Source organism: Varroa jacobsoni, unplaced genomic scaffold (assembly GCF_002532875.2).
Source record: "Varroa jacobsoni isolate VJ856 unplaced genomic scaffold, vjacob_1.0 scaffold_867, whole genome shotgun sequence".
Classification (NCBI taxonomy): Eukaryota; Metazoa; Arthropoda; class Arachnida; order Mesostigmata; family Varroidae; genus Varroa; species Varroa jacobsoni.
The window spans coordinates 102651-122290 of NW_019213769.1; the positions used below are offsets into that span (position 1 = coordinate 102651).

Here is a 19640-nt window from a genome sequence, read left to right on the forward strand (position 1 = left end):
CAGCTTTAGAGCTGAATTCATCTCTATTTTTGGGCTCTGTCGTCATGCAGATTACATCCTGTAACAGCCGTGTAATGGTAGCGTTGGCTGAACAATGTTGCTAGTAATGCATGCTATATGTGACACCCGCGCATTTCCCTTCGGGGGTCGAGTTTTTGGTGAAGAGCGTCCCATCTATTCTATGTAGCTAACAAGCGGCATTAAAACTGAAACATAGACGCGCTGTTAAGTGTATGGGGGTATTGCCGCTGCTGCTGGACGAAACAAGATTTTCTTAATAGAAATTTGGCACAAATCTCAAGGTGTTACGCTTCTCGTAGGCAGGTACTGATACATACGTAACCAAAAAAACTCGTGTTAACGTAGTGTTCCGGCAGCGGTCTGTCCCATGTCAATGTATCTGTACATAACTGTGCAGCAGTTGTAATAGACACTGCTTTACGGTTTTTTAATGGCTATTTTTTAGTACCGGGATTTGCGTCTACTATATAGTTAATGAGCTTGTTTTAGTTCAAAAGCACCGGCTTAATCTGTCATTTTATGAGAGGCTCTGCTCACTCGAAAGCGTTTACTGCAAACTTGACTACATGTCGTATATACAAATGTTCACAATGTGAAGATTTCGAAATTCTACTACTATTGTACGGCAGCCCCACTGCACGCTTGGAAAAGTGGACAGGATTATCGTGCTTAATAAATGCGTTGATTTTTTTTTAGCTGATATCCCACCACTTCGCCCAGCGTAAAAGATCGCCTTGTAAATCATGCTATCTTATAAATAGCCGTATAAATAGCCCCCGGCTAACGTATGGTTAGCTTAGGCAAAACAGGGCGCCGACTGTTTAGAGGCGATTCCTAGAAGACGGATAGTTGGCGGTGCACCTGGCCTTTTCCGGTAGACACTGATATGCAGTTACCTTGCGTCGTAAGCAAATTTCTGTCGTTATGAGCAATGCCCCCTTGTGGTGACGATCGGGACTGTGTAGACAAACAGATGACAGTCAGAAAGGTAAAAAAATGCCACTCTTGGTTGTTAGCGTTTGCCATCATCATCATATCTGTCTTTGACTTCACGTGTGTGCTGGCGAGAAACGTATAGGAAAAAAACAATTACCTATTTCCATAAATATCAAATATTCTTTTTAAGCTAATTGTCGAGTATTGTTTTTCTTGTTACATCATCTCGTAGCAATCGGAGTGAATTCTCTGGAAAGAGGGCGTAGAGTTGTTCCATTGAGCCAACTCACTGATTTTCTTCAATAAAACCTCTAGTTTTTCCTAGTGTCTCCACACTAATTGGGATCTTATATATATTAAACGCTATTGAATGGTGTTAGAAGTGTTGCAGTACGTGGAATCGTATTAACGGACACAAATCGCTACTGTTAGGGCAGCGTCGGTTATTTATTGTTTATTGCTTAATCAATTGCCGATGTTGCACGGTGTGTATGTGTGCGTACGCAAAATGATCGGTCTGTGCAGTGGCACGTATTTGTGTGAAGGTACAGACATACGTGCAACTGAGAGTGTCGTGCTCTTCTTTATAGATACACGGCCAAACATTAGAAGAGTGTGTGTGTGTGTGTGTTCCAGTGATTTAATTTTTCATTTTAGCTTTGACGACTAACGACCATTGTCGTCTTACGCGGTCATCATGAGGCTGGTACGCCAATTACCTGCAACAGCGGTTACAACGAACGGCAAACAAAGTAAAACGTTTTCTTTGACAAAGTACGAGCCGTAACTGTTCCTGGCGCTGCTTTTCGCCTATGGCTAAATCGTTCACCTTTTAACACTTGAATACTCTATGCTATCGCTGAAAAGTATATATTGTAACGCATTACGATGAAACGTGCAAACTACATAATAGTAATAATAATGATCATATTCGAACTAGAAGTAGGGAATCAAGCAGCCTGACGGGGTCGGAGGAAGGTAGGGCGCAAAGAAGCATCATGCTGGGCATATGTGTTGTTTCAGCCCTTCAATCAGCGGACATTATGGTCTGTTATTGTGCTGTGTTGGTATGTCCTTATGGGACACGAGATCCACGTTAGCGATGGTACTTCAGTTTTAATGGCACCTGTGGGGCCGCTGCAATCCTATGCCTGTTTTCGTAGCCACCGATTGCTGTTGGCGTTGTCGTCTGTTGCACAATGAGAGTATTTAATCGCGACAAAATTTTCGTCTGCACTTCGTCGCCCTTTCAGCCAAATCTGCCTCGGCTCGTCTCGCCTGTTGATTCGTCTGCTTTTGTTGTCACTGTTGACAACGTGATAGGGACGCTAGTTAGTCGCTGTAATCTTTCATAGTTAGCGTCAGCTCTCGTGCCGTTAGCGGATCGCGCAATGGTGTCAGCGTTGCACATGTGCCCTTTCATCGTTACGGTCTCCGCCAGCATCAGCGCATCTGCCATTCTATCTATTCCATTCTAATTATAACTGCCAGCGTTACTACTCCTGATCTTGGTCTATACACACACATATTACATATATAGTGCATCTATAATAAGCCTAATTGCTTCCTATGAATATCTATAGGTATTGGATATTAACAGTAATGTCTACTGCAGGGGGTTGATTGTAGGGTTGCCAGTACCTACCCGCTACGCCCCTCTAGTATCCTCCCAGCAAGAAGTGCACTAGTGCTAAACAAGAACTTAGCATCGCTTTGGTTATTGGACAGACGTTGGGCGTTTGCAAAACATCCACTAGAGCGTCTCGAAACTACTTCCGTTTTGACAGCGTTGACAGTTGCCGCAGCTTTGCTAACAAACTGTGGTCCAAAAGCACAGATAGACAATAGACAGATGGACGAATTCACCATTATGATCTATCAGTTTTCCCGCTACGTCTAGCTAAGTTGAGGCTGCATCCATAGCATAATCATCAGCAAAATGAAAGGATGACACGACAACAATAGCCAACAGCTCGTGACAGCCAATTATTGACAACTCTCATTATCGGACAACGACAACATATTACTGGCGCTATTTTTATGCGTAGTAATGTTTGTCTTTTGTTGTTATTGCTATTTTCGTTCCTACTATTGGTATTGTCGGTACAATTGTGTCTGGCCTGTGCCGTTGCAGACGAAATAACTGATGAGCTTCCAAACGCATTTCTACAATTGCCGCCGGCGTTTTAAATTTGAGCAATCTTTCCATACGCCGCCCCGCCACTGTCCTGAAAGCTTGCATAGGTAAGCTTCACTACCGCCTGCAGTACGTACGTGTGCCAGTTGTGTGATATCGTGTATTTTGCTTTTTGTCCCTCCGTGCATGTGTACGTACGAACATACAGGAGCATGTGTGCATGCTTATTGAGGGGCGGTTAGCAGGCCGCACAATTTCGGATTACTCACTTTTAAAATGCTATCCCTGTTGTCAGTGTTGCCTCGTTGTTGGCGCTGATGTTTTCTTTTTTTACTAAGAAAGCTAGCAGAGGCTTGGTGGTCGCCCACTGTTTTGATTATGTTCCCGCATAGATTAGTATATCATAGATATCTGTTTCCAATCTGACAATTCACAATGTTTCTCGAAGTGTGAAGACCGTTGTTCTTATTTCTGCCACCGTGTGCTGCTGCATGAAGTTGTTAGCATCCTCTTTTTTTTGCGCATGTTTTGTAATAGCTATGTTAGACGGCAGGCGGCAAACGGTCTATTCGTATCGTCAAGGAGAAACGCGGCAACGAGGGAGACGTAACGCTAACGCTGTTCGAGCCTCAATTGCTGCCGCTGTTGGCGCTGCGGCTCCACGACCTCAACCTAGTTTGCCGGCTATGACAGTACGATTGTGTGTGGGTCGACGGAGCCGTAACTACCGAACAACACCAGCAGTAAGCTGGGCTGCCTGAGGGAGGAGCGGATGGAACCCATCGGTGTCACCTGGCGGCGGCGGTGGCATATTGAGCAAATAATTACTGAATTTTGTGCACTTTTCCAAAGCCGCCGTTAAATCTTATATTTCACAGCTATTTAATCGCTTCAGAATAATCGGTGGCTTCTTTGCTTGCCTTTTTCAGGCCATGTTTTGACTGCCACTTCGGCCATATGAGGAAGCAAGCAGTGGCATACACGCATTTATATTGTAAACGGAATTGTGCTCATTGCGATTCTTTTTACACCGACCGCAATGGCTACGGCTGTAGTAGCTAAAAGCAGCTGGCTTGCGAAAAGGAGGTTCGACAAAGGGCGGTGAGCAGAATTACAAGGACGAAAAAAAAAGAAGACAACGAGCAAAAATCAGTCCTGCAATACTGCTGTTATTTAATTAAGCAATGTAAAGTGATTGCTTGTGTCGTAGCATTAATTTATCAGGCTTCGGCACGTACATCAGTAAGATGCATATGCGCACGAACCCCCTGCCATGAGAATTTTCCCTATAGTAGCTATATTTGCGCTTATGCTAAATGGCGGCCAAGAATAAGAATAGCGTCTGATCAAAAGCTTTGTACTGCGGTAAGAGACTTAAATCAAAAATAGCCGATTCTGTGTGTGCGTTCGTACGCGTCTAAGTGAGCTTTACGCAGAGATTATTATCGCTCCTTGACGCCTTCTAGTGAAACGTCGAAAATGAATTGTGACTGACCGCTCGTAAGAAAGATTGTCGTGTCCCCGCTTTTTCTCCGTATGTTAAACGTCTGAAAACTTTTGGCGGATTTCCCAATCCCAGGCGATGGCAGCGTCTGAGCAAACATTAACGTAAAGAACAAGTAGCAATTTTTCCTCACCGTATTATTTTGGCTTCTACAGCTAAAGATGTTAATCAAGATCTCTGTACGATGGTACGACTTAAACAACTTTGCCTACCGGATTGTCTTCTCGCATATCCATCTTTGCGCTGTCTGCTAATGATCTGTGAGAGTAAAAGCAAAATATTGCTCTATTGGGCATCTACAATTTTGAAACAAACGCGACGACTCAACAACCGGTATCGAATTTCGACGATAAAGGCAATATTTATTGGCTTTTTTTAAGGACTTGAAACTGACGAACTTTTCGGCTTCTCTATGTAGCAGTAACAGGTGGATTGGCGAAATTGTGATTCTTCTGTCAAATGGCAATATCCATATAGTTTGTTTAGGAAATGATCGTTACGCTGCACGCCAACTGACGGGCCATATCGAACGGGTTTCGTAAAAAAACATTCGCTATGCTGTGCTTGTGAAAATATAACCGGGAACAGTTTTAAGGATTCTAAATGAGCAAAAACAGATTTTCTTAAAGAGATTTCGAAATACTATTGCAGTAAGATAACCTTGGCATAAGATAATTGTGGCTTTGTAGGAAGTGCACATTTTAGAAATTTATACAAGAAATTAAAGTTTAAGTTAGCAATTTTGACGTATGTTAGCCTTTGTCGATGTGTGCTAAATAGAATCAAGGAAGCTAACTACACTTGTAACCATTTGCTGTTCTAAGCATCCGATATCAGGTGTACCTTTCTGCCGTATCGCTGAGCAATACCGAATTTTCTGTAAGAAACCAGTGAAAAAATTCGTCCGAAGAATCAGGTAAAGTTAATCGTTATGAGAGTATGTACTCGAGGTGAATACACTCAGCAATAGTTTTTCTATCTTCTGGCAATTGACAATGACGTTTGTTTCCCTGCTCAATCGTTAATTTCCGAATGTATCTTCTTAGCAGAAATTGGGATCTGTTTAAAGCTTTGTGATCGCCTCTTGAGGCATTCACGCGCACGTATAAACTCGGCAAGTTCCGGCTGTAGGCTATGTTGTCTCAGTCTTTCCCTCTCTCTGGCCGGTTTGCATGTTCTTCTGTCTCGAATATATTTTACAAAACAATGCATATAGTAATATCTGTATGACTTAGAAGAGCGTCCTTTATGAAATAGCGCGCGTAAGGACAAACCGCTTCTCTCACTCAAATTGTAATCGTCATAGCACTAATGGCGATAGCAGCGCCACAAAATGATATCGCATTTAGGCAATGAGTGGACAACAGAAATTACCTATCATCACGTGCTAATGAACCGTTACTTTTTTATTGCGAGTTAATACAACAAACGTACGACGCATTCCTGTTTCATCACGATTCGAGCTTTTTCTATACGTAAACTTTGTATCGACTCAGGGAAATGTATATATCTATGGAACAGTCGATTGTACCGTTTCTATTTTTTACGGCTATAAAAAACAGCAAAACAAGGGTAACCAATTAATTGGACTTTATTTATTCGCATGCTTTTGCTGATTCATTGCTTGTATGGTTAACATCGCTACATCTATTACCGTATCAGTTTGCTGAGTATCGCCACGTATTTTGTAAATTTCTGCTATTATATATATATAAACAATTTTTTTAATATATATATATGTATAAACAATTTTTTTAATATGTATATATATATTAATTATTTTAATTGCTGAGTCTTTAATACCTATTCTCAAAAAGTTCATTTATTAGAATTAATCAGAAAAAACATTAAAAATATTCTAAAAAAATGTTACAATAAACTATAATAAACACACGGATGTCCATAGGTAATTTTAAGGCAAAAAAATTGATTTTTGATAAGAATTGAGGGGGCGTGACTATTTTCGCGGGCAATCATTTGCCTTATTCGATACGACCATGAAATGGTAAAACTATATAAAACCATTGTAAATATATAAATCGCCGTTGAGTAATAAAATATGGAGAATTATTTGAGAATGGCAATTCCTTGGATTTCAGCCAACAAATGAGTTCCCTATATATATATATATATATATATATCTATCGAATGCGACTGAGGGCTCATATCGAGTGAATATATTTCAGGCCAAATGATACCACTAACCGAGTTAACCGATGAATCGATCCTAACAACATATCGTCCAACATGTGTTGCCGCTGCCGGCGGCGTCTGATTTTTATACATTTACAGAGACTTTGCTTCGTTGCGTGCGTGCAATATTTTGGAAAATAATCAACTAGCTTTTCGCATAGCCGAAGAACAGTTAGGCATTCCAGCTTTACTTGACGCCGAAGATATGGAAAAGTATCCCGTCCCGGATAGGCTGTCCATTGCTACTTATGTGTCGCAATTCTACCAGTATTTTGAGGGAGGTATGCACGGTCTGATTGTTACTATTTGTCTAGTTTCGTTGTACTGTTAACGTTATTCCGTAAGTCATCGAGAACATCGTTGCTATGCTTCTTAAATTTAGTTCGTTTCGTGTTATCAGCCCCATCGTTAGGCTGTCGTGTGAGAACCAGCCTGATCCAGAATCTAGCTCACTGTTTTCACTATAATGATATAACATTAACGTTTAAATGAAGACGTATCTCGTTACTCGTAGTTTGAGCAGCGATAGGGATTTGGTGGTAACGTCCCACGTGTCGTTTATAACACATCATAGAAAAGTTTACCTGTACAATCGTACCTGATGAACGACGATGATGCTATTTTCTACGAGACAAAAACTTCAATAACACGAAGTAAGAGAGGCTGTTAGGCGATGACAGAGGTTTAAATCACTTGATTTTGTTTTGCTTTGTTGCTTTTCAGGCATGTCTCGTATGAAATCTACTTCCGGTCCCGCCCCAACTAATTACGCCGTGGTCTCTCCGCCAAGATCAGCATCATCAAATAACAATTTCTCTATGGGGCCACCCACTAAGGTATAATCAGCTCCTTACAATGATCAGCATCATTCTATAAGCCATGAGCTAAGAGTATGCGGCCGGACAGGCATAAGGCGGACGGGGAGATGGACGACGATACTCGTTGCTTTAAACATCTGTACTTTTTGTCCACTAGAAAAAGCACATGCGAACTTTTATGCTGAACCACGTTTTACGCTGACTGTTGTTAGGCACAGAAAGGCTATGTGACCACTGTGATTACAATCTCCAATAGCAGGACAACGGAAAACGAGTTCATGCGAAATATTCTTACTCTATGGGCTAAGATTTAGGTGTAGAGACTGGTACTTGACTAGCAATGATCGGTTGTCAACAACATGCTATACTTACCCACTCTATACCAGCGCAGAGACTGGGGAGCGCCCTCGTATCTAAAAGAGGTACATTGCAACTACCTCATTTAAATCGTATGGGCATCTTAGTCCTTTGACCACCCGGCCTTCGGTGGTCCTAATTATTGCTAGACATTGTTTATCAGCATGCTGTATTCGCGTTATGACGCGGATAGATGGCATATTCACGGCTGACAGGTAAAACTGTTCCTAAAAAAAAACTTGATCAAGGTGACCGATGCGCTTGGAGGTCCGACCGTTTTGCCTGCTCAACAGCCTGTTCAACATTCTCTTTCGGGTCAACTATACAGACGTACATGATTTGTTGGGCTTCTGGGCAACCATAGAAACATAAGACCTGTCGTAAGTCTCAATGATGATGCGTCAACGGAAGTGATTACAAAGTGGTTGGCCAGAAAAGTCCTCTCTCAGGAACGCCACAAATCTATATAACTATTGCGAGTTATTTACTTATAGTCATGGGGGATAGGGTTTTGACACGAATGGACATACCTGATGTGATGTCATCATCATTAAGTCAATGCTAACGTTGGAAATCAAAAGTTAGTCTTACTATCTTACTTTTTGTATGTGTAGCGAAAACAAAAAACAATAAGATCTGTCCTTCTACCTACTTTAGCTAGTGAAGACTCTTTATAAAGCAGGTTGCAAGTTAAGGGCGTCCTTAGAGGTCGCAGAAATGTTCCTCAAAGTCACGCATTTCTCTTTTTAAATAAATTTAATCAATTACTTACCAAAGCCATAATCTAGCAATGTCCGCTCCACTCAAAAAGATCGTTTAGTTTCTAATCATTTATCATTTGCCGGTATAATTGAAAATCATTACTAAGATTATAATATTAGTGAGTTAGGCCATCAGCCTGCGTTGGACAACAGTTGTGAGCGCGGCAGTTGTTTTAGCTGGCTAGATGGGAACACGCGCCAAAAAGATAGAAGATTCGCTCGATTTCCTTTCTTTTGGGAAAATATATCTGATAACACAAAAGGAAATCGCTAGTCGCGTGAAATCGTCCTCCTTATTACGATAATGTGTATAAACCGTTGATAATGGTTTAAAACACTTTAGTTTATAATGTATATCATAGTGACCAAGTCATACAATAAATACGTTCTTCACTTCTGTGTTACGATTTACGCCGTAATAACCGATTGACTTTAACAACCATAGAGTAGCCTGAGGACAACGATCATCTTAATCACAGCACTTTTTTAGCGTCCTACATATATAGGTCAGCTACAAAAAGAGAACTGATAGAACGTAGTCGAAGGGTGCAAGTTAAACCTATTATTTTTCAACCCGCACATGTCTAATGAAATTGGTGTAGGGCCACGCATATATATATATCCAGGTATCCACTCATTGTTATTGCTCTCACGGGAACGTACGACCCCTGAAGATTACCCAGCTAATAATAGATTTCAATAAGTTATATTAGGTTATTAATTAACAAAGTAACTGCTAACAGTAGAATCTTTATTGGAATTGTGAAATTAAGTAAAAGGACAACAACATCTGCATCAGATAGTGTGTGGCATTGATGATAGAGAAGATCTCGTCTCAGAAAAACTTGACGGAAGTGGTGTGTTAAAAAGGGAAGTTGCAAGGTCGAACAAGTAGCTACCTAGATAGGTGACAATTTATAAATGATAGACCTATCGATCAGAATGATAGGTTGAAGTTTTGACTTAAACCTGTCCTAATATAAGAGCGCAAACATAACAATCGAGGATGTACACATAGCACGACTGTGAGAGACTCACTTAACCGGTTCAACCACTAAACGTAAAGATTTATTAGACGGACGTAGAAGATGATATTTACAGCTTTTATCAATCATGCACCTATGTGTACAATACGACCGACCACACATTGTACAAAACCATTATGCACTTACATATAAATAGGCACATACAGTTAACTTATGTGCTATAATGACTGCATCTGTTATGAATACTCCAATAAAGTAGAAATGGGAAGTCAATATGCATGTTTCCTTCTTCTTTCTTTTGCTTTACTCAACACACGAAGTGGCATAGGAAAGCTAGTAGCTTTGTTCTCTCAGCTAAAGGCCTGAAGGTAACGCCATAAGGTAAGTGGTACGGCTTTGTCCATGCATGGCGTCGATGACATTTTTGTCATTAGTATTACTGCACCATAAGTTTTATATCGACATATTTTCTTCTGTTCTGTTTGTGGAACAGAAACCACGAGGTCAGAGTCGCCTGAACTTGTCGTCCACCATAGAACGGTACGCTTGCATATCATATCAACGCTGAGTGGTGCTCGCCAGTGAAATGTTGTTGTTCTAGAGCTTCGCTTGTCATTAGACTGTATCAGTAGTGTTTTTTTTTATTTCACCAATTGAGTATTTTATGAAAGTGGCCACGTTGCCGTGAGGCATTGAGGGCCCCGCATTAACAAGCTTTGCAATAATAACTTGTTACTATGAAGTTGTATGGCGGCTTACTAAAAACAGGGAGACGAAGTTGAATTGCCTCCTGTGTCAAGGAGACCTATGATACGATGCTCGTTACATTTGCATTTTTCCGTTCGAGCAGTACAGTACACTAACAGATAACAGGCACAATCCATTATTCAGCCTTCATACAAACACGCGTGCGATGGGAGTCCTTCTGCTACATTCTAGATAACTCCGACTCGATAAACACCTTCATTTCATTCTATGGCCGTCTGACTCGAGCAAAATTGTCCATCACTAAATACTACTTGTATTTTGGTTTTTTTTTGCAACTTTAGAGTATAGTGGCACATATCATGATAAATGATTCAGGGGCCAATAGTTTACGTATTCGTTTAACGCTTGGGGGGCATACTCGTATGATTTAAATGCAAATTCTATCGATATGTGCCTGAGAGTAGTTGATAAAGTTACCTGATCAGGTGCTTAAGCGGACGTACTGTACACTATTTCCACTTTCGTTGGACTGGACCCTTTCCAAGTAAGCCTAAAAGATGAAGGCCATAGAACATTTCGAGATCATCGCTAAAACCGGGCATAGCTAGCTCCCATTGTGTATTTTTCTTTAACAGATACAGGCTGTATCAAATAACTAGTCAAGACAAATAGGGCGCCACTATAGGAAAATATAGCTTCTTATCACCTACGCACTCCCCGCACCAACTCGAGCACGATAGTATACTACATCAGTGAGTTAGCCATATTTTGATGGGTAAATAAATAGTAACGATCGTCAAATATTTTCGCGTCCGTTTCAAGCTTAAACAATGCCAGTATCGGGAATGGTCTTCCCAATTTTTTTATTAGTGTTCATTTTTTGAAAAAAATTATCTAGATCACAACAAAATAACATATCTGCATAAAAATGCACTAATTCACACAAGTTGGCACCTCAGATTTAACTGGACTTATCATGTTTTTTCGCCATTATCAGTGACTTAGACGCGACTGGAAAGCTGGAGTTATTCTTTTTTACGCAATGCCCGGTAACCATTCAATGGCTATTTCAATATAGATATGCGTACATCATAGAATAGGTTAAATACGGTTGATGTTGAGGTGAAATAGACTTCTATCGCTAAGTCGTTGAATTATGGCAATTGTTTGATCATACGGTCGTACTCAAATCGATAATTTTAAAATTTGAATTTTAGAGCACAATTCAGCAGGCTATTTTACTTACTACTGTATTCGTCTATATTACAACCTAAACATTGAAATTTACCATTCCATATTGTCACTAGTCGTTGCTGCAAATGCAAGTCTAGTAAAGAGCAAGTACGTTTCTAGCGCTATAACCGTCTCACTTTGCAATAGAGAACGCCGTCTTCTTGAAGCTGTGATTCCGCGTCATGGGCGCCTTCATTCAGCCACAGCGGATCTAATTTGGGTAGGAACTGAATAGTGTGACGGGAAAAACTCACTGCTTCGTTGTTGATAACAGTCTCACAATGAGCTGAATGACGTATTTCTCAAATTGAGTCTGATTCTGTATCCGCAATCACCGCGTCTCTTGCGTAACGGCCTCGGTTCCCTCGGTCCTAGAGGAACATGCAAAGATCCGAACGGCTGATGACGCGCTCACTCGAATTCTCTCGCATTATTGCTAACTTCGAGGGTCTGAAATGAAAGTTAAATCAGCAGTACTGTAGGCTCGAGCTACTCAACAAAGAGTTCTTTTTAACCATAAATTCTCAATGTACTTGCTTTTCAATGTAGCCTTCTTACCATTGATATGTAACACAAGTGTAATTGGAACATGGATATTAGTGAGTTTCTCCGAATACGACTCTCTGAGCCCTTAGAGATCAAACGGACCAGGGTGCGCCCTCGTTCGCTAAGCGCCGCCACGTTGCCGTTGGCTGCCGTTGCATTAAGTAGGCATGTTTTTGCTGATGCTCCACAACTGAAAGTTATTGATGGATTTTTCTACTATATGCAAATGAAATGAGGACTATTTTTGCTACATTTTGGGTCATCACGGCTTATACAATGGTGTACTCTGCACAAGATTCCGTCGGTATACTGTTTAAAACGTAAAGTCATTACACGTATACTGGGCACCAAATATGCCGATCGGGTCTAAGTGACCTTTCGATTGTCATCGTGATATATTTAATCATTTCTGCTTAGGGTCACAACAATAAAACTACTACGCCTTTGTTTTCCATAGCTGTCTGTGTTTCAAGTTTTACGTTTGGTATCGCCGTTAGACACTTCATCAGATGACTGGCTCCCGGGATAAAACGAAGTGTTTCTATGCTCGGGTTCTGACCTAGCCTTCAGCTTGTACCTCAGATCAGCAGGCAAACACGCTACCCATCACGAAAACATATCTGCCGCTAATTTACTTAGCGAAGTTCGACGTGGCATTCATATTGAGTATTGCATCTTTTTTGTATACTGTATAGGTCACTGTGAGAGGCATAACTCTCGGACGAATACTCACAACGATTTCTCACTGCGTGCGACGACGATCAATCCCTTCAGAACCCTAGTAGGCAGCGACGGCCATGAATAGCACACCGAAGACGACAACTGAGCGAAGCGTCGTTTTTGGTGTGTTATTAATGGTGTGGAGTTTTCAATCAAGTTCGACTACCACAAAAATCGATATATGTGAACACTAGTACATGAGAGAGCGATTTATGATGCAACAAAGTTACATATGTTGAAGTGAATCCAAATTGCCTAGAAGTTCTTCACTAGGACCTTTGATATATATTTCATTGAGGATAACTTACGAATTGTATTCAGGAAATGCTAATGCACTCCAGGAACTATGCGCTAACTTCGTCACACTCATGTGTGACAACATGAGGACAGTCAGGCTGAAAGCTATGCATCGGTTCCACATTTACTAGATTCGCTGTCGCAGACTATCGCTATTTGTGGAAAACTCGTTAAGCGTTTCCAAATATATATTATTTGAAGGCTTTTCGTTCCTCCTGCTAGTCCAACTCTACCTATTGGTGCACCTATGTACTGAAGTTGGCAGACAAGGACAGACTGTGCCGCAAATGTGGCCGTTGTTGGTCCTGTAACGCGTTGCCGATTACCGTTATGCGTCTCTCAGGGCGGTGATTTCAGCATTAATGTTAAGATAAGTCGCACCTTCGAAGCACGCATGCACCTGGGTTATGCAAATATTCACTTCTATCGAATTAACTGGAAGTGTCCCAGCTGTGTGCTTAATGAACTAACTTAGTACATTCTATGTGGTGTAAGTCCTGCGTGAAACGCTGCAGTTAAATCTATTGTCAATTTTATTAAACTTTCCGAATTTGTTGTAACAGTAGACGTTGTCAACAATTGTTTGTTATGGCACTGCTCGTAAGTTCCAAATTGTTACACCGAACTAACACAAACTTATCTTCATGTATTTTAACCTGAATAAAAGTTTCAAATTTAAACAACCGGTGCGTTGATCGGTCCTAGCGATCGTTAGTTTCCTTTGACTTCGTAGCTTTATTTCGGTAGTAACTTTATTTCAGGCAACATAAAGGCTGTTTTTGTGTAAGCTCGTTTGCGACACTTGATTCTTTGATAATTTCTGGTACTCTCTTTTTAAAATTTGATCATTACTCGGTTCGATTTTCATCATCTCATGATTAATTGTTTTCTATTTGTGATGTCAGCGCTTAACTTGAAATGAATAACATACAATCACCATAGTCAACTGTCATACTATGACCGCATAGCTAGAAAAACCTTAAAAACAAAACACAAACGCTGCCCTTGAATCAGAACATCGAGAGACTAAGCATCGTCGTAACTGTAATTAAAATAGTATCAGACAACCCCAAAAAAATTCAATCACAGCAAATGTGGCCCTTGTTCAAGATCACTTACTGTCAAGCGAGATTTTATATTTAACGCAATAATAGTAAGTTAAAATATAACCTGAAAAATAAGGTTTTATGCGCCCAAGGTGTTTAATATGCAGCCCGATTGGGTATTAAGGATTCTGGGTGGGCATATCGGCCGGACGTTACAATGGAGCTAAGCCTAAGCCTAAGCCCGTACAGCATCAACGTGGTTTATATAAGTTTGCTCTCGTATTTATTGCTACTTCGCTGTACCCTTCTGCATTATTCTACCGATAACTGCTTGCCATTCAAATGACCCAGATATATAACTGTTAGTTTTTATGCTTTGTGAAGTTTCCCGTCATTTCGACCCATTGAGGACGACGTTCCTTTGGTTTGGGTCAAGACACGTAGGGACTCGTCATCTCCGTCTTGATTCTTACGGGACGCGTTATATATAACTGTGCAAATAAAATGGTTGGTAAGGCTGCTATGGAGTCGAATCGCGTTTGCTGGTATCACGCTATGAACTCTGCCGAGAGTAGCTCCAACTGGGGTTGCAGATTGCGAGAATCAGAGATGGCCTTTGATGCATATGATTTGCATTGTTAATCTAAACGTGTAGCTACACGCTGTGTATTGTGCACTCGTTTCAATAACCTAAATTTTATGATATATAGTTAATCGCACTAAGGGAGTTTTCCCTAATAATAATAACTAACTATTATAAATTAGTTTATAGAACATTGTTTTTAATCGAAACCATACGTATTGTGTTATACTGTTGAGCAGCAAGAAACAGAGTGCTCTGTGTGATCTTCTCATAAGATCGCAGTTCCCGCGCAGAACAACTATTGTCAATAAACCGTATATGGATAATGAATCATTTAGCATCTTCAAACTGCTACTTCAGGCACGAATTTCGGGCTAAACGGGTGACCGCTAGATGCCGTTGGTCCAGCGATTACCTTATTGAAGTCTTTTTTTTTTCTTATAAGCTTTTAATAGAGTCGCTGCTGTATCACTTGTATACGTAAAACAATGTAAAAACATTTATATAGGGCCAAACAGTGAGAATATAGGGAACCTTAATGGGGATGTAACGAGACCTGAACTACGGAGGTGAATGGCGTGAAGTGAAGCCTTGTCTGATGAATCATTTTACTGATCATCTAACTGATATCAAGCGCTGTAATAGTAGTAAAATAGAGATATCTGCTGCCCCGCATTACGGTCCGAATTGTAGCCAACCTGTAGAGTTAAATAGATTGTGTCAATGATTTAGCGTACGGTACTTACATTGGGAGTTTTTTTTTTATGCTGAGATTACAAGACTGTGTCTAAATAAAAACAAACATTATTATATATTTTCAGAGTGTCATTTCTGACAGTCAGGCACCATGGTTACAATTTAAATTCGAGTCCTGAATTGAAACGAAAAGCTGCTTCCATACTTTATCCAGAGCTTGTTTTGGGACGTCGCTGTTGTTAAAGTCGTGTTTATGCATGTGGCTTCTCATACTGTACGGAACACATTGTTACGTTATTCTTATTTGTTCCTTCTTTTCTACGATTTCGTGACTTACTCTTTTAGAACTATTGTTTATTAGTTTCTTTCCTTAATATGACACTTGACGCTTTTACAGGATCCGGTCCTTGTGCAGGCCAATCCATGCACTGCCTGTCATAAGAAAGTTTTCCTTCTTGAGCGGTTAATCGTTGGGAGCAGACTCTATCACCGATCATGCTTTAGATGCTGCAGGTGTCAGGTGAGAAACGGCTACGTCTGTCGACACCGTCAACAAGCCAGCTTTCTCTATCGTTTTCTATAATAAATATGTCGTCGTTAGCTCCACTTTTACTGAATGTTATTTTCTATAGATTTGGTTGCTTCGTTATGAATTCTATTTGCTTTGTTGACAGGCGATCCTGAGTCCGGGTGCTTATGGATTAGCGGATGACGTCCTCGATGAAGGCAAGAGTACGCTTGGAGAGCGATACGAGTGTACCGTTTGCCCACACGATGAAGGGCCAGAGTTTACAAAGGTGTCTCATAGTTGCTATCTGTACTAGCACTAGTCAGTTGTGTTTGTGGAATCGCTACTTTGACCCCGATAGGGGATTTAAAGGCGTTTTTTTGTACCTGAAGCCTTGTCAGTTGGCTGAAGTAAATTAAATTGCAATTAACGAACTGATCAAAGAACATATATGTAATAATGTATAAGACCCATGTACGAGCTCAAATCTTGGAAAAGGTACGTTTCACAGCCTGAAGATGCTGCAGAATATTGTATGTAAATATTTATTAATATGGATGCGTTGATGGTGCCATAACGCTGTATAATGGAAGATGTATAAACGATCATCAACGGCACAGACGTCTTTGTCTTGTTTAATCTGTTAGCGCGGCTAGCTTACATATAGGTGTATTTTCTCGAACACAATTTTTGTTTCATTGTGATTTAATTGCAGTGAAGAATTTCAGCTATTACGGCCCACACATACTTAACTTTATCACAGAACGCCTGCCCTCTTCAGCTACCATACCACCATATTGCATTTTTGAGAAGCCGGACTTTAATAACGATATATTTACAGAAGCTCCCTAATCTCATTGAAAAAGCCATCACATGTACTCATTTCAAATAGCCCAATTCAACTACCGTAATTTTCAGCGGCTAAGCATTATCTATATAAAGTATCAAACGAAACCACACATCATGAAAGCATATATAATAAGCAATAAGTCAAAGATCATAGGAGGCTCAGAATAAGCTACGAATAGTTTCTGATTATCTACGTTACTTCGGTCTGATGGTATCGTCAGTAGTTGTCGGATACTATAACAATTATCTGAGCAGTATTTTGACATTGTTGAAAGCTGAAGCTCTACAATACACCTCCATCTGTTCACTCTCTGTGCCATTTTTTCAGCTTTATTTATATATTCTTCAAGAAATCCATATAAGTATTGGTTGTAGACCGTCATAATATCGGCTCAACGCTATCATCTGAGCTGACAGATATTTCCCCACGGGATGTATATCCATTAGCGACAAAAGGTCTCGTATATAAATGTTTTATGTACTGTATAAATTGTATCACTGTAGATAAGTCAGGTCACCAGGTAAAATAACGTAACTAGGCTCGTTGAACTCGTGGTAAATACAACGATAAATGCTGACGGTTTCTCAAACGCCGTACTGAGTACTAGGCCTCTGCTAGAAATGAAATTTAGCTAGCGTGCTAGTGTTTTCTTAGTTGTATATAGTACGGTTAAATGCTAAATGGCAAACAAGCTATATTTTCGTGAAAAGTATCCCGAGGTTACTTTTTTGGCTCTTTCCAGCTTATGCTCAAGAGTGAACTGGATGTTACGCGTCGGAGGCTCGAGTCGTTCGAATCTGGTTGTGCGTCATCGTCGTCATCGTCGTCGTCATCGGAGGACGACGCTTCTTTGGATTCCTCACAACGAGTATCGTCAATGAAAACTAGTCGTGAGCTCGTTAAGACGCCAACGGTACTTGCGGCACATTCTTCCTCAGGAAGCGAGCCTGAACTCCGTCGAATTAGCGACAACCAATGCAAGGAACATGTAGAGGTAGGTTTGTTAAATACTAATATGGGTTATGTTTACACAAACTATATAGCTCTATGGTTCTTCCCGGTAAAACGAGAAACTTCCCGGTATGCTCTTAGACTTAATCATATATGGCATACTAAACGAAATAATTTGAAACTTATGCCACAATTTTACACGTGAGCCCTGTTAATATGTCAGCTGATATATGATTCGTCATCAATATATGATTTCCCTTTATGGGATGTTCGAAAATTAGCGACGTCCACCGCTACCAAGGTCACCAAAGCCTACAGGCACCGATCAGGTTCTGACATCTTCGGAAGCGCTGCAAACCTCGGAAACCAAAGCTGCGTCTGTACCGGCCAGGCGTAGAGTTGGCGTTTACCAAGGTAAAATTAATGTTAAAAAACCGAGTATTGCACCGAAGCCAATCGCATTAGTTACTGGATTTCGGAAGGATTCACAACAAAGCAATCAAAGAAATAGCGATATCCATAGCATTGAAAGGGAAAAAGAAAATACCAAATGTGAGTCGGATGAAGCGAGCCAACGACAGCTAGGAAGCGGTACACCTAAAAATTCCCGAACTCCGTCTCCGACCAAATCGCTGAAGGAAGCACCAATCTGTACCACACCGGACATTGCCAAGTTCCGTGAAAATCTTCGAAAGGTAAGCGCTGACTGTATTCGTGCCGAAGTGGGCATGTCGACTGGTAACACCAAGCCAGTAGATTGCCGCGACACGATAGCTGCTCATGGTTAACTGTATGTCGATTTGCTAAGCTAACAGGTGGCCTAGTGTCAGATCAGACTAGAATAGGAATAACCAGATTGTTACGCCAGAATACCTAAGAACCTCACTATAGTATAACCTATCGCTGACAGCTATAGTATTGAACAAGGCCAAATTAGATTGGCAACTTTAACCGAGAAATCAACGGGATAGCTGGGATCATTCGGTTAAACTCGCGTCTTATCAGGCTAAAGTGGTGTTATTTATAGTAAAAGATGAACGACATTTTAAGAGTGTCTATCACATAGGAACTAAAAATATAGCTTCAATAATAACTAATAATAATCATCATTAATAACACTGCCAATGTACGATGTCTGCATACGTGTCTAGTATCTAACATCTTGTATCTATGGTGCAATTCTGAGACATGCATCCTTCTTCTAGTCTTAGCTAGTTCATTCGAATGCCGTCAGTCGAATACTCTGAAATAACTCTGATCTGAATTGTCCGCCGGTTTCTGTACGAAGACACCGACCGAAGCTGATCCACTTCCAGAAAGAAGGCTAAGCGTAGGGAGCAAACCAAGTGACAGAGTTTTCAGCGCTGCACCAGTTCCGGAATCATTAAACCAGACGGTGAAGGGCGTCCCACGTTCCAGTCTCGACGAACGTCTAAAGAAGCTCTCAATTAAAAATACATCAAAAAAGTTTCCGGCGAATCTTGGTGATGGCTTTCAGAGAACCAGCAGTTTAAGAATATCACAGAAGTCGACATTTGATAAAACATTGTCTACCAGTGATGGCGTATCTCGTCCAAGCGACATGCGATATAAGGGTGTATTTGACTCCCGGTTGGCCGGCGACGGTAGGTCGAAATCGCTTTCATCGTTGATGCAAACCTCATCATCGCTATCAGGGTGCGTCTATAATTGTGGGGTACAACAACATACCTTTATTATTATCAATATAATGAGATTCTGATTCCTTTTATGATCAGACGTATTGATATGCCTATTTAGGCGTTATATT

General features: G+C 40.7%; 1 protein-coding gene across 10 annotated transcripts in view; it reads left to right on the plus strand.

The window, feature by feature from the left end:
• The window catches only part of LOC111264495 (uncharacterized), an 89887-nt gene that overhangs the window by 62666 nt on the left and 7581 nt on the right, over positions 1-19640 (plus strand). For 6 of the 10 annotated variants that reach the window (XM_022840462.2, XM_022840466.2, XM_022840464.2 and 3 more), the window contains 7 exons: positions 6891-7072; positions 7515-7627; positions 15940-16062; positions 16217-16339; positions 17643-17894; positions 18133-18546; positions 19140-19528. In XM_022840462.2, the coding sequence (XP_022696197.1) occupies positions 6891-7072; positions 7515-7627; positions 15940-16062; positions 16217-16339; positions 17643-17894; positions 18133-18546; positions 19140-19528 (1596 nt within the window). Of the gene's footprint in view, positions 1-3089; positions 3202-4023; positions 4196-5422; positions 5515-6890; positions 7073-7514; positions 7628-15939; positions 16063-16216; positions 16340-17642; positions 17895-18132; positions 18547-19139; positions 19529-19640 lie in introns of those variants that run through there. The other 4 variants (XM_086970106.1, XM_086970105.1, XM_086970104.1 and 1 more) reach the window with 4 other exon arrangements.